Source organism: Equus caballus, chromosome X, assembly GCF_041296265.1.
Source record: "Equus caballus isolate H_3958 breed thoroughbred chromosome X, TB-T2T, whole genome shotgun sequence".
NCBI lineage: Eukaryota > Metazoa > Chordata > Mammalia > Perissodactyla > Equidae > Equus > Equus caballus.
Genome location: NC_091715.1, coordinates 107,821,334 through 107,837,099, shown reverse-complemented (window position 1 = coordinate 107,837,099; position 15,766 = coordinate 107,821,334). Strand labels below are relative to the sequence as shown.

Sequence of the window (15,766 nt, the reverse complement as noted above, 5' to 3'; positions counted from 1 at the left end):
TGTCACACTGCAACTCCAGTTTTTTTCCATGAGACTAGTGGGACTACAGGTGAAGATGCTCAGTTCACATCAATTAAATCGGAATCATTGAGGAGAGGCCTGCCACTGATGTTTAAAAAGCTATAGAGATGATTCCACTGCATAGCCAGGATTGAAAATCACTGATGTGGAATGGTGGAAGGTTTATGCCAAGATGAAATACAGAGTGAGTTTCAAATAGCTACATATTTTGGTTATTTTATGAATAGTATCTGGCTCATAGTCTCTTAGAAGACCAGACAAGGTTAGGTCTTGTGATCTGAGAGAAGAGTTTCCCATATCTGGAGTAAATTGTGTGAAGCCTGGAGTTCCTAAAGATCAGGGGAGTGGGCATTGGTGGGGTGTAGTAAGGGACATGGGGAGGCCAGGTATTAGTGAAGTGGTGGGTACCAATGTGTTCAGACCCAGCAGGTTTGATTTAAATAGGTGAGTTCTTTGGAACTAACTCTAGTCTCTCTCAGGTATAGACTAGGTATGGTTTAGCAACCTGCCAGGGAGCAGTATCTTCCAATCTCTTCACTCCTGCCCCAGGTGCCAAGGCAACCATCACATAGAAGGCAGAACATACCAGGGGAAAGTCCCTGACAAGTCTCATCAAAGGCTCCAAGGAGAAAGGAGCCCAGGAACAAAGTTGAGAGAATTATAACTTTGGAGATTCCTCTATTGTGCTAAGGACTGAACAGAGGTTGAAAGGGAAGCTGAACACTAGGAGGAAAAAGTCTGTCATAAGTGGGATACGGGATGTGTGAAAAGAGAGTAGCCCTGGACAACGTTACAGATGCTTTGACATTTTAGGGAACATTCTAAGAGGATGACTGTCAGAGATCCTACATTAGAAACATTAGGGAGCTTTTTATTAATGGCTTTATATCCATGTGTATTAATTAGGGATTTCTGCTTCTAGCTACGATGGAAGATGTTGTTGCAGAGTAATGCATAAAAACAATAGAAAAGCCATCTATTTGAAGGCATCAAGAGCTGCCGAAATAGCCAGGACTTGAGGATCCAAGATCCTGGAGAGAAGAGGACCACAGAGAGATGAGCCACTGCTTTGACCCTTAGGGCATTAGCTGACTCTTGGTGTAGGGCAAGAAACTGAGAATCTGGACCAAGTTCTCTGTCAAAAGTCAGAGAAGCCAGCAGAACTTTCAGAAATCTCATGGAGCTGAGGAGATAAAAACTGGAGTTTAGAGTTGCCAAGGAGCCAATATCCCAGACAGAGGTGAAGCACAGAGAAGTTAGCTTGGCACTCGGTGCTTTTTTGACTCAAGACATTTACCAAATTATGAAGCTGCAGAGGGCAAGAGGCTAAGGAAGCAAGTAGAAAGCCACTGAAAAGTAGACTAGAGTTTTCAGAAGTCCCATAATACAGAAGGAAAAAATCTTTGAGTTTAGTACTTGCCAACAAGGGAGAGTCCTAGTAGACCCCTCAGGTTCTAAGTTACTGAAGGCCTACATCCTAGGGGTGGGAGGGAACCAGGGGGAGACTGAGCCTTACAAATACCGAAACTCACTTCAAGTCAGCTTAGTCCCTGATTGGGTTAAGGTGAATTCTGTACCCCCACAGTGCCTATTAGAAGATAGGGTGACCCTCTCTAGAGAAAGATAGCATGATTCGGATTGTCTACAACCCTTCATATACAATTTCCAGCATTTCAGTAAGAAATTACCAGGCATACCAAGAAATAGGACCAAAAGAATAAAACCCAGACAATAGTAAACAGACTAACAGATACTAACAGTGCCATGTGGGCCATACATTTCCATTCCCCAGCATTTCCGCCCCCATCCTCCATCTCCTGCCCCTGCCTTCCAGACCTGGACAGCCTAAGTGTCTCTCCATCCCCTCTTCAACTCCAACCCTCACAAGGCCAAATGCAATCAGCCAGGGTCCCAAGCCTTCTGCCAAAGTGGCTGGGGAACCTTTCCCGTAGCCTGGGTGTGGGGCTTTACAATGAGTCTTTGTCTCCTGTAATTTTTTCCTTGTTTGTGGACGTTTCCATGGCAATCATCAAGCAGGCCACTAGGATACCTGCCTGAGAAGCCACCAGACACTCTCAATATTGATCAGTGCTTCAGTTCAGCAAAGGGCAGGCAACAAAAAGCCCTGGGTCAGTTTGGGTTCTCTAGTAAGCAGATACCAAGATGGAGTTAGGAGTAAAAGAGGTTTATTGAGGGTTAACACCTGTGAACGATAAAGACCGAGGAAACAGCATTGGGCAGGGAAGTCTCCAGACATTGATGCATATCTGACACTTGTGAAAGGAAAGACGGACAAAAGCAGAGCTATGCAGGCTGTGACGTGGATCTGAAAGTCTCGGCCAATCTAGGGGACAGCTGGAGAAAAAAGATGGCCCATTAGAGAAATCCTGCAAAGGACTGAACAGGCCAGGCTGTAGCATTCTCGCTGTGTTCAGTCATTGGCTAGAGACTGCCTCAGCAGGGTATGGTCTTGGCTCAAATACTGCAGCAGGTCTTGCAGGCACTGTAGCTGGAGGCTGTCAGCTAACTCTCCTCACAGCTGAAAGGTAAGTTCTTTGATGAAGGGCAAATTGAGTAGTGTCCCTTGCTGCCACAACCTCTAAGCCTTTCTAACCACCAGAAAAATGCCCAGCATGGTGGTATCTAGGCAGGTATCACCTAGTGACACTTCCAAGACAGGGTTTGCAAGTTGGGCTGGTTTCCTCTGCCTTACAAGGAGTAGGAGTGAGAATGGCTCCCACCCTGTGCTGTCGTATTTTTCTCTTCAGACATTAGCCCGAGTTTCACACTCAGTTGTGATATATATACTGAATATGCTTCTCCATGTTTACCCTTGGTTCTTGAAGCCTTCCAGCCAGGGAGGTAAGGAAATAAGATGCTAACAAGACATACAATGAGTGGGCACATATATACACTGGGTGTATGGGCAGCTAAGTCTCCTTCAGGCTTGGCTCTAAGAATGTACAACACAGCAATTATGCTACTCACTGCCACTTGTGGAGTGCCCGTAATTCTAATATCATAATAGTTAAGAATCATAAAGGCCTGGTTTTGAATCCTGTTATTGGCCTTAGACAAGTGACCATCTCTCCGAGCCTCAATTTCCTCATTTGAAAAATGGTTGTGGCAATAGTATCTATTTCCTAAGGCTATTGTGAGGTCAAATGAGGTGATAATGCATGTGAGGTGCTTAGCATAGCCTGCCATAGAAGTTCCCAATGATGGTTACCTATGTTGTTACTATGTGACAGGGACAGTACTGCTGTTATTTAATTCAAGCCTCATAACCTTGCAACGTAAGTATTATCATCTCCCTTTTATAGATGAGGAAGTGGAAGTTCTGGTAGAGGATTAATAAATTGCTAAAGGATCGCACAGCTACCAATTGGCAAGTCTGCAATTCACCTCCAGGTCTCTTTGACTCCAGAGTCCAGACCTTTTAGTTCACACCACACTACCTTCTAGAGTTTTCCTAGGCTGCTGCCAAAGGGGCTCTGCAGGCTAATAAGTGGCATGGGGCAGAAATGGGGTTTGGGAGTGTTTTCAGTCTTCTGTCAACTAGGTGTGAGAGCAGCAGTGGAATGAAAGCCATTATTACAGTGAACAGAAGTCAAAAGAACGCATAATCAGTAAGATATTTGAGTGGTTATATGCGAGGCTAATTTATATTCCACGGTAAATGATACATATGAGTTCACCTTCTGGCAAGGTATAGTTTTAGGGGTACCAAAGGTCCCTGTGATCTTCAAATCAAACTCCTCCCATCCCTCACACACAAAATATATGTCTGAAGAGCCAAGACGAGCGAGATATTGGAGTTATGGTAGTGTTGCAGCTGCTTCCAGACAAAATGCAACCACCCCAAGAGACAAAAGCCCATCCCCTCCAGAGCGAGCTTATGAGTTAACAAACTTAACTTCAAAAAGGAGGGTGGGGCCTGAGGATATTACTCTGTAGGCAGAGAAGTTTGGAGCTGGGAAGTGGGATTTGCGGGGAGGGCAGGATAGGTCTAATCTACAAGAAGCATAACAAGGTAGGGCCCCAGAAGGATAGGAGAAAGGGACACATGGAGGAAAGAGGTCACCTCGTCCCTAGTTTTACCACTGATCTCCCAGAGATTTGTGAGTGTATGTATTTTTTTAGCTACATCTCTCATTCTAAGGTGAAGGGCTTCCCAGCCACCATGCCTTCCCTCCCAGAGAGATCATTAATTTCCTCTCCAAGGGAGGTTATATTTTCTGGTTTCTCTCCCCTACTTTCTCCCCTTTTATTTTCAGATGTTTTGAAGCAATATTTCCCCAACTGTCCCTCCCTCTTCCCCCAACTACTTTCTCCTCTGTCCCCTTCTCTGGCCCTTTCTCCAGCAACATCCAAAACCAGTGAATTTTTAGCTGAGATTGGGCCTGGATCATTGGGAATCTTGGGTGCCACAGATGGACAGATGAGCTTAGCAGAGAAATGGTTCCGAAAGGATCTTTCATAAGTGACACAAAAGGGTCAGGGCCACAAAGAGCTTGTTGGCCACCTCAGGCAGCTCAGGACTCCAAGGCAAACAGCAGCATCTGTACTTGGTAAGTGTTGCAAACTCCTCTTGCTGATTTCCTGCCCTTGAGTGAGAGATTTGGAATCAATAATGTTACAGTCCATTTTTTCCCCTGGTCACAGAAAGACTTCTCAAAAACACATTTGCAAATTGCTATCCTTGCTTCCCTTTAAGATTCCCCTGAATCTCTTTTTATGGTCAAATAGCCATCTCTATCAATGTAATTTTAGTCTTTTTGCGGAGCTTGATAAGTCTCATAAAGGCAGTGGCAGGATTTAGAATGAGTGTCTGCTTGTGGACGGCAGTCCCTATCAATTGATTTTACCCTGGGGAGACGGAGAAGCCAATTATCAAGCCAAAAAATATAACTATTGTATTTGTGCAGTACTTTACACTTCTCAAAATATTCTCACATTTGTCGTCATTTGATCCTCACAACCACCTGGTGGGCCAGATAGGACAAATCTCCATTCAACAGCTGAAGAGAGGTCCAGAGTAAGTGAATCGCCTAAGGTCACAAAGCACATCAGGGGCAGAATGTCCTTAGAATACAGGCGTCCTTTGGATCTGACACCAGGATTTACAGCTTAGAGACCACCACAGCCCTTGTTAACCCGAGGGGGCTCATACAGAGATGTGTGGAGTGTTCAAGGAGGGAGAGAAAGGAAAAACACATGAAATTGACTTAAAATAGACTGAAATACAGTTTATGTGGTATCCAACCATGTTCAAAAGTGGTTCCGCTGGAATGCCTTCTCCGTTCTCCGCTTGGACATCTGAAACAGGGCAGCCTCCTGCCTATTTCAACTCCTTTTTATTGCCGCACATCCTATTCCCAGATTCTACCTAAAAACTAACTTCAAGAGTTGCTTTTGAAGCTCTGAACTTGAGGTGCAAGATAAGGAATGGGAGGAAAAGAGTGCTGCCCTTCACGGCCCTCCACGAATATCCCTGAGGAGGAAGTTTTTGATCATTTCTAAGTCTAGGTGACATCACGGACATATGGCACCACTTTTTGGAAGCCTAATTCTTCACCCCCACTAGAAAGTGATAGTGAAAATATTATGCTTCCTCTATTTCTCTGTTTTCCAAACTGCTAGTACAATCCATTAGGAAGTCATAAAAACCAATTCACCAGGCTATGACCAGCATTTTCAAAACAAATTAATAAAGGGGCCAGCCCGGTAGCCTAGTGGTTAAGTTTACATGCTCTGCTTTGGCGGCCCAGGGTTCACTGTTTTGGATGCCAGGCTCAGACCTACACACCGCTTATCAAGCCATGCTGTGGCTACATCTCACGTATAACAAATAGAGGAAGATGGGCACAGATGTTACCTCTGGGACAATCTTCCTCAGCAAAAAGAGAACAACTGGCAGCAGATGTTAGCTCAGGGCTAATCTTCCTCACCAAAAAAAAAAAAAAAGTGAAATAGAAAATGCTAGAAACACATTGCAAGTAGTAAGCATGAGTTTTATTTTGGACATAAAATTTCTGTTAGTTGTATTTATGCATCTGTATGGTGGCTTTTGACATTTTACAGTTTTTACAGTGGATTAGAGCGAATCTTTTGAAAGCCACTAGAGGTTGCATATACCTCAATCCCAGATTTAGGCTGTATCCTGACTCTCCATCTGACACGTTATTCCAACAACAGTCTACATTTCCCTTTTAGTACTTCTCTAGGAAGCAAGACTGACAAATATATATAGCCCACTGATAGTCACTGAGAAATCTTTTGTGCAGAAAGCTGCATTTGGCAAAGAAGGGCAAATATTTTATTAATAGAATACAGCAGTGTTTGGTAGTAAGTGTTTTGATGAAATAATTTTATTGTCCAGAGCCAACTGTTAAATCAAAAAGCCAAACATGCCTTACCATTTCCCCCTAAACGTGTGCTAAGGTTAGGTTAAAGCTTGTCCTTTCTACCCTATATTAAATCATATTACAACAAAAATCAGCAAATCAAGTTCTCCTCTATCAAACTTCCTGCCTAATTTCAGACAAGTCACTTCAGCAATATTCCCGAATGAAAGAACTCGGTACTTTCTTGGTTTTTATTTGACTTCTTGCTTCTTTCCCAAACGCTGCACTCACCCTTAACCTCATTGGGACTATCTTTTTAGACACACGATACATTACTAGGTAATTTTCCCAAAATAGGAAAATGTTATGCCTCCAATCACCCAAGAATATGCATGCTTAGTGTCTGTGGCTCATCCAGCCATATGAGCTAGCCACGAAATACAAACAACTTGATGACAGAGTTCGAGTCATGTGTTTCTAGCCTCTTAGGTGTACAGCCTTTCACTTCCATTAATGCCTACCAAATTTAGACCTAAGTAACTCCTAACCATTTTTATCTAGGCAAAATTCATTACTGTATTCAATCACTCTAAGAAGCCAATGATTGCAAGACTCAGCAGTATTTTATGTACCCCTCGGAAAAGAGAAAAAGCCAATTAAACTATGATTTGGCATCAATTTATGATCCATACCAATTTCAGGGGTATTAAATTGTGAAAAATATGTGCATCTTTGAAGAGATGAAATACGGTAGCTGGATTTCAAGGGCTGTTGCCTCTTCTCACTCCTCTCCAAGTGTCTGTTGACATATTTTTAAAGTAGAATTAAAGTTACAGGGACCATTCCTTCTGGAAATCAACTGTCTTTTGGTTTCACTGCCTACTAAATATAGCATTTTGGCTAGCTTCTCAAGGTTAAAATTTCCAACGTCTCACCAGAAACTTCACTGCTGCCCCAAACAGGTGATCTCAGCAACGTGAATATTTGGTAGGAAAAGAGGAAGAATAAAGTGGGCTAGTGAAAAGACCAAGTCCAAGTTGTCAACAATTGTTGTCAATATTCTCACTTTTTTTTAAATTTGAAAAACCTTACATTGTAAAGAAACAACTACCTGTTCTGGAGACTTAAAAAAAATCAAAAGACCTTAAAAACAAGCTTAGGAAAACTTGTCACAAGGCAGATTTTATTTTTTTTCAAGTTACAAAAATATGTGCATGTCAAAAATAGTCTAGTCCGTATAAGAGTAGTTCCAGCCATTTCAAAGTTATACAGTTTGGAAAAAGCAGTTCATATACAAGTCTTAAACCACACAACTCATGAATAGTATACAACCACTCAATTCATTTATTGCTAATTATATGCAGCTTTTACACGAGACTGTTCTCCATACAGGAAAGGGCAGTGTTTGGGCACTCTGTTGCTGTGAAAACTGTGGTTTTAAAAAGCCAATCCAAAATTAGAATAAGCTCACTCCTAGTAGAATAACGTGTAAGTTTTGATCAGTACTACAAGGTGTAGTCAAATTTCAGTTCCACCTCCTTCTCCTATTTAATTCTATTTTGTTAATATATCAGAAATATAACGTTTAGTTTGGGGCAAGAGTAAATGAATTACTGGTTTTCAAATTAAGTGATAAGAAACATTAACTTTGAGTTGCAATATAGAAACAAAGCTGGCCTATCTAGCTTAAAAGCATTAAAACAGTCAGTTCAAGAATGGAAAAACGTTTGCAGTTTAACCAGAAACCAAAGCTAGCTCTTTAGACGTTGAGACATAAAATGAATTAATTTGTTCTTTTGAAGTTTTGGGCTTATGAAGATCTGCTGTTCTCTATTTTTTCTTTAAAAAGACAGAGATAGCCACATAACAGGAACATGTTTTAAAACAGATCTATTTTCTCAATGCCATATGGAAGAACGAATCATAAAACTAAATAATTTTTACTTCAAATAAGTAAAAAAAAAGGATCATGCAGTTGACAGTGTAAAACACAGGAAACAAATCACTTACCTGGGCTGGGGGGGTGGGGGGGGGTAACGCATAGGAGACTTTTGGCCTGAAGTTCACACGGAAGACTTAGAAGTTAAGGGTGTCCCAAAGAGATAGCAATGGCTTTGTTTCCAACTTTCCTGTCAGACCCTGCTGCAGGGTCAGGCTTATTGCTGACATTTTACCCCCGTAAGTTATGGAATAAATTGAGATGTATACTGGTGATAAACATGAGGTGAACTGGGAAAACCTTTAAAAATCATTCTTAGAACAAAAGTGACAAGCATGACCATTTGGCAAGGATACTTAGTACCTTAATGACTTAAATCCTAAAAATAGGCTACATTTTTAGGAGGTAGAAAAGTACCAAAAATTTACCATGTGGCCACCCCTCTTAACTTCTGGCCAACCTTGGATCTCTACATTTCTCACTCCTCATTCTCCCATTAAAGCTATTAGTCCCGCTACCATCCATTACCGAAAGTTACAGACCTGGAGCTGCCAAGAAAAAGCTTTCTAAGTTTGGCTTTTAAGCCACTGAGTGTATCCAATACTCAGGTACCAACTGAGAACATTTTACCCCTCTCTAGTAGATTACTTCACTTCATGAGAAAACATGCCAACATACAAACATTACTTAATATGAAAAAAGACTACTGAACATCTCTACACGTGATTCGAACACATCAGAGTACTTATGCAAACCTAACTTAGTAACGTTTTCATTGAACTGATTTGGAAAGACCTTATGTTAAAAGTACATTAACAGTGTTTACTGAAAATAGGTATGTATTCTACTACAAAATTAACCTAATAACAAAAAAATGCTTCACTTCCTCCCAGAGAGTGATGTTGTGCTGATGTCCCATAGAGAGTATTATAAAAGGATTTTATTTTTGCAGTAGGCTGGGCTCACAGTGAGTATGTTAGTACAGAAGTCATGTGTTTAATATTACTATAAGAATGTCATTAATGAAATGTATATAAGGCATGTAAAAAATTAGCATTAAAGCTCTTAAGGGCAACGATTTAAACCAGCAGCTGCTAGAAAAGGTGCTGCTAGAACAATAAAAAAAAATTAAAGAAACTTGGTTTCAGCACATACTAGTTTATAGTGCTTCTGCAGTGAAATGAATTAACTCACATAAATTTCTGTTGCTGCTATTAATGGACCCAAGGAGAATGGAATTTTTCCCCCTTTAACTGCTAGCCCAATCTTGAAAACGGAAGCAATCACTTGCAATCTTCCACACAGTGTTGTTAGGAGTAGACTGAGCAGTCAGCAGGAAGGTCTGGTTGAAGAAGTGTTGTTTGTTGCCATCAAACTTCACAGTTCCACTGGTCACAACAAGAACTGTAGTCTGGGCCTGAGTAGCTTGCTCTTCACCCACACACAGAAAGAGAGGAGGTCAGTTTCTATCTTTAAATAAGCAGATTTTCAGGCTTAAACTATATTGCTTACAATTTAACACTAGAAAAAGTTTCATAAACTTCCCTTACCTTGAGCATAATCTTGAGTAAGCACAGCCAAAGGCAGAAAATTAAATAATCACTTCAAATATATTAAAATTATTATCAGTACAGAACGATTTTGCGTACTCTAAAGTTCCAAAATAAAGAGCTTATATCTAGCATAGGACCATTTGGTTTCCGTATTTATTAATGTTTCATTGGGTTTCTAACAGAGGTTTTTCATATTTTGCTTCTTAAGCTATTGTTCTTTCCAAAAACTGTAACGGGAAAAAAGTCACCCTCAACTACTACATAAGACACTTAGGACCCCACCTAGAGGTTAATCTTACAAACTGCATCAATCGACTTTGATTCAAATTCTGTCTTGCCAAACTCATCCTTTCACATAACAAATTTCTTCTGTGAAATTTTAATAGGTTGTAAGATAATCAAACACGTTAATCAGAGGTATAATTTTTCTCTGGAGACATTTCAAGGCACAGAAGACAACTATTTATTTAAGGAAAAAATATAATTGTTCCTCTCCATCAACAATCACATTTAGTCTCAAACTTCTAACCTAACTTTTAATAAGCCATCATCACACGATCCACCCAAACCTCCTAGCGCTCCTCTGCAGTGAGACACATCTAAAGGAGACCCCAAGTCTGATTTGACAACTGAATTTTTCATAACATTTAACTTGCTCAAAAAGGTAATTACTTCTACCTCTAAAAGCTGCTTGCTGCTTTTGGTGCTAAAGCTCCGTGCTCACTAAAGGAAAACAAAGGAAGTACCTTAAAAGATCATGATCTTACCATGAACTGGTTGGCAATCTAACATATTGACCTGGAACTCACTAGAAGGCAACATCTCAAAAAAATTGTTTAGAGCTTCCAGCCCTGTAACAACATTTCCATTCCATATTAAAGTGGCCTTGTCCAAATACAGCCTGGTTAGTGCCTAAAAAGAACAAAAAAAGGAAAGACTTTTGTTTCTGGGTATGCATTTTATAGAAATGGGTTGAAAAGTTACAGGTGATATATACACATTTTCACAGTTCTACCTCCATCACTACTCCCCTTGCCCCCTCCCCCTGGAAGACAACACAAACAAAGTGTCTGCCTTATAATCTTGGCCTTAAATAGCTATCACCCTACTCTTAATAAACTAGGCAACTAAATATTTTTTTCATATTTCACTTTAGCCAGAATGAGAAAACTTTGCATTCAAACTGGAAGAGAGTTTTAAAGTTTTGCCTTCTATATTAAAATGAATTAAATGATCACAGGTTTCAAGCACATGCAGCCCCAAATCAGTTTTAGTCCCCCTCTCTTTTCTAATTCTGAATGAAGTTGTAAGTTAGGCCCTACCTGTTCACTTCAATCCTAATGTTTATAGACACGTGAGTCATTTAAGGTTTGAACCAGTTAATGTTGTATGGGTTAGGAAGAATTAGTTCCTTTTACTGCTATTCGAATAGCATATTTAGTTCAAAAGAATCACAAGTACTTGCTACAGCAGAGTCTTCAATAAGTAAGTTAAGGCCCAAATAACACCAAATTCAACAGGTAACTCTGTAGTCACGGGAGTTAGTCACAGGAGTTCAGTGTGTCACAGGATACATTATTTGCTTAACTCTAAAATTTAACTTGGTTTAAAAGGCAACACATATCTTGACTCTGGAAATGAACTATGTTGCCTTTTTTGCTACTTTATTTTTGAAAGCAGCAAGGTACAATAAAAATCCATTGTCACATTCCTTGCCCCTGTCCCATGTCATCAAACATCAGTACCAGGAACTTCTTTCATCTTTTGCCTTAAAAAATAGGTTTTTAAAGATATTAACTTCTGTACCTGCAGCATAGAGAAAATTCTCTCAAACACATTAGTCCTATGCTAATAAGAGACCTAGGCAAGACTCAAGCACATACTGAAATAATTACTTAAAAGACATGGCTCAGGGATAAATCACAACGAAGAAAGCTGACGAAGTGAGAACTTGTTCTGCTCAAGACCGAAAGTATCCAAGCCGTGTGGATTGTGTTTGTGCATGCCAGCTATAGCTGTGAGATTTAATCAGAAATTATTAATACCGGAAATTAAAGGCGCAAATCAGGGAACATCCCCTGTAATGGGAGACCCCTTCACCAGCACTAATACAATTTTAACCATATTGGTTAAATGGTGGGACTAAGAAAAGGTAACATATTTAAGTAAACATATTTCGGGCCCCATGTTAAAAGCAGTATTTAAATTAATTCCCACTTACCACCCTAAAAGTAAAATGAAGTTTAGAGAGGTTAGCAACTTGCCTAAGGTCACAGAGGTAGTAAAGGCAGAGCTATGATTCCAGAGCCCACAGTTCCATTAATACCATACCAATCCTTCCATAAGCAATACACTTTTAAAAAATGAATCCACACGGGCCAGCCTGGTGGCGTAGTGGTTACGTTCACATGCTTTGCCTTGGCAGCCCAGGTTCCCAGGTTCAGATCCCGGGCACAGACCTGGCACCACTTGTCAAGCCATGCTGTGGTGGCATCCCACATAAAATAGAGGAAGATTGGCACAGATGTTAGCTCAGGGCCAGCCTTCCTCACAAAAAACAGAAAAAACAAACCAAGTCCACAGCTATCACTTATGCAAGTCAGATGAATGGCTGGTTCAAAAAAGAACGCATTTAAGAAAGAGCAAAGGAGTCTGTAACACTCACCCGTCTTCTTTTGTCCATTGTCTCATAGTAAATATTGACAAATTCCTCAGCAGCTCTACATGCCTGGTCTACGTAAGTTTTAAAATCCTACAAGAAAAAACTCATAAGTGTATTATCACCACCCCTCCAACCGCTCACAAACACAAAACCACCAAGAAAAGTTATTGATTTCATCTTGTAGCTCCACACACAGTCCACATTCTTCCATATAAATTAGGACATTTTAAAATTTAGGACTCAAATATTTCCAATTTTTGAATTTTTCACTATTTTTAGGTACATATCTTTAGAACATACTCATCCTTCATTAGTGAATTTTTTTCTCTCTTCATACATAAATTTATAATCTTTGCCCGACAACTGGTACTTTAAGTACTTTTGGCTTTCAATATTTTCCAAAACATTGACTTTAATAAAAATGATGTGGTCTGAATCTTAAAAACAAAAGGGGGGGGGGGCGGGACTGCCATTGAATAAGTTAGGCAAGCGCTGAGTTCTCAAGTGAAAATTTATGACCTCGCTCAAAAGCTGTTGAATGGGAAAAAAAACAGGATGAGAATAAAGTTCAAGAAACTACTTGAAAAACCAGGTACTTAGGAAACTTCCTCGCAGTATGTAAAAATTCACCGGCGTTTGTAAAAAATGGTAAAACCGAAGAAAACGCTGTTGGGGTTTTCTCCTGCAGGAAAATTAAATACCTCCTTCCCCAGCCATTTACCAAGCCCAGCCTATCATTTGAATTTTTGTCTCAGGTGATCGAAAGTTATCTAGAGAGGGAGCTAATCGAGCAAAGGAGACTGCAAACCATCAACAACAGACCCCAACATTCCCGCCTCTCGCTCGCTCTCATCCCAGGGTCCTTCCTAGGATCTGAAAGGGAGCGCACGGCCGCCGGGGGCCGGGGGTCGGGACAGCAAGGATGGAGAGGGGCTGCAGCGAGAGCGCCAATCCCTCAGTCGCCCCGTGACCACGTGACGCACAGCCAGCCCGGCCCCGCGTCCCTCCCCTCAGCCGCCCAAGCCCCGGTGCCCAGGAACCCTGCCGCGGCCCGGGCACTCACCACAGACATGGCCATCTGGGAGCCCGAAGCAGCCTGTTCAGGCAGTGGCCGCGTCACTACGTCCTCACGTGTCCGGCTCCCCGAGCTGCGGGAGGACCAAATATTTAGGAAGACAGCGAAACCCGCCAAACGCACGGAATTTTCTGCCCGCCCATTCTCTCCCGGAAGTAGCTCGGTCCGTTGTTAAAAGCACCCCGATGTTCCAACCTTGAGTGCACATTCCTTCAGTTCCGACCCTTCAATGCCTTCTGTATTCACTTGTTTGATACTTAGTTTGGAAGGAAAAAAAAAAACTTTGCTTTTGTAAACTGGATACTCTAAAGAAAGTATCCATTTTTCCAACGACGCGCCCTGGGCAAAGAACAAAAACAACTATTTAAACGGTCCAATAGGGGGACTTCTTTGCTCCAGGAGGCGGGGCCAAGACTAGCTGAAGACCAATGAGAAACGCCATGAGAGAACTACCGGCTCTCTGGCCTACAGGAAAAATGGGTGGAGCTTGAGAAAAGGCGCGCAATCGTATTGCGCATGACTGACAGAAAACGACTTCGAGTTCTGGAACGTTGTGGAAGAATGGATCCTAACTGAATTAAACCCCAAAGTCGCAGTAGTATTCCTAAAATTATTCACTATTTGGTGAATAATATTTGGCAGCCCCTCAAATGAAGACTAGTCTACAGCGCCGTTCGCCACCTTCCCAAACCTACTAACAACTGCAACCTACTAAAAACATTTAAAATTTTGTTGAGCAGTAACTACAAGCAAAGTACCTTTCTAGGCATTTTAACCCATATTCACTTCCTACTTACAATAACACTATCAAGTAATCACCTCCATTTTAGAGTTAAGACACAGACTCATTAAGTAACCTGCTTAGGGTCACAAACTATCTGGGGTTCAAGCTCAGCAGTTTTTAACCACTGACTTCACTCCCCAGCATCCTTTAAAACCGCTCATCTCAAAGCCCCCAAGAACTTCTGGGCGGTCAAATCAATTAGCCGTCCCCATGGACTTACCCTGAGTGGCTGCGTCCTGGCCGCTCGTGAAAATAGTCGCTCCTTTCACGGCGTCTTCTCCAGTCTTCCCAGTGTCCTCTGAATCTCCTCATACTTTCAACCTTAATTTCCCCCCCGGTTCTCCTTCCTTTAGCCCAGCTCTAGCTACAGCTACCTCCGCTGGTATCCTCTTTCCTCGGCTGCGCCCCCTTTTATGGACGGCGCTTCCGGGGTGTCTCCCCTTTAAAATCTCCCTGCCCTCGCGTGATCTCAGTTGCTCTCGTATGCTAATAAAGCTCAATGACGCCGCTCCAGCCCACGCCTCTTTTCTGAGCTCCAGTTCCACGTACAGAATTTGGTAACGTGCGCGCCGGAATGCGCAACAGGCTTTTCAAACTCGTATAGTCCCAAGTTTAAACTCATTATTTCCTCTATGCTTCTGATGTTCCATATTCTTTCAATCCTCTATGCTTGAATTATTGGAATCTTTTTATTTTTCAGTTCCCAGCCCCCCATCATTATAATTCATTCGTTCATTCAACGAATATTTACTGAGCGCATACTATGGGCCAGGCATTATGCAAAGTTTGGATATAGAGTGGTGAACCAAATATACATGATCCATACCTTCGTGAAGCTCACAATGTAATGGGAGTACTAGACAATAAACAAAACATTAATGAATTGCAAAGGAATTCCAAGTAACTTGCTCAGTGCTACTCGTTCTTTAAAACATCTGTCTGTCTCTCTCTCCTCTCTTTCTCTCTCTCCTCTATACACAAACTTTGATGGCTCTATTCTCATGTTTCCAGAATTTTCCTATTCAAAGACCTGCATTGGCCTGGTCTCACTTTACCTTTCCAGACTTCTCTCCCATTATTCACCAATATTGGCAAAGTTAACTACTACTGTTGCCAAAAAGGACTTATATTTACTGCTTTATAGGTGATTTCTTTTCTCTTTTTTGTGATTTCTTTTCTTGATTGAGAGTTTAGAATGTGTCTGGTGTTATGATTTCATTGAATCCTCACAACCTCTGGAGAGGGAAATATTACTATCTAGATTTTTAAGAATTTAAACTGAAGTTCAAAGAGGTTAAGTAAGTTGGCCAAATGATACAGCTAGTGGAGCTCCAATTTCAACCCACAACTGTCTGACCCTAAAGTCTTTGCTCTTAGGAAACCTG

The 15,766-nt window shown here is 41.3% G+C and overlaps 1 protein-coding gene across 4 annotated transcripts; it reads right to left on the bottom strand.

Annotated features, from left to right (window-relative positions):
- Positions 1-7,524: 7,524 nt before the first annotated feature.
- NXT2 (nuclear transport factor 2 like export factor 2) lies at positions 7,525-14,882 on the bottom strand. Of its 4 annotated transcripts, none has more exons than XM_001492268.5 (5): positions 14,602-14,882; positions 13,586-13,670; positions 12,526-12,612; positions 10,628-10,772; positions 7,525-9,738 (listed from the first exon to the last, which is right to left on the bottom strand). In XM_001492268.5, the coding sequence occupies exons 1-5, from the start codon at positions 14,691-14,693 to the stop codon at positions 9,557-9,559; spliced, it is 591 nt and encodes a 196-aa protein (XP_001492318.1). In that variant the 5' UTR covers positions 14,694-14,882; the 3' UTR covers positions 7,525-9,556. The 4 variants fall into 4 exon arrangements, with proteins under 4 accessions (XP_001492318.1, XP_070112972.1, XP_023489091.1 ...); XM_070256871.1 differs by lacking the exon at positions 14,602-14,882 and adding an exon at positions 13,793-13,959; XM_023633323.2 differs by lacking the exons at positions 13,586-13,670; positions 14,602-14,882 and adding an exon at positions 13,331-13,489.
- Positions 14,883-15,766: the final 884 nt, after the last annotated feature.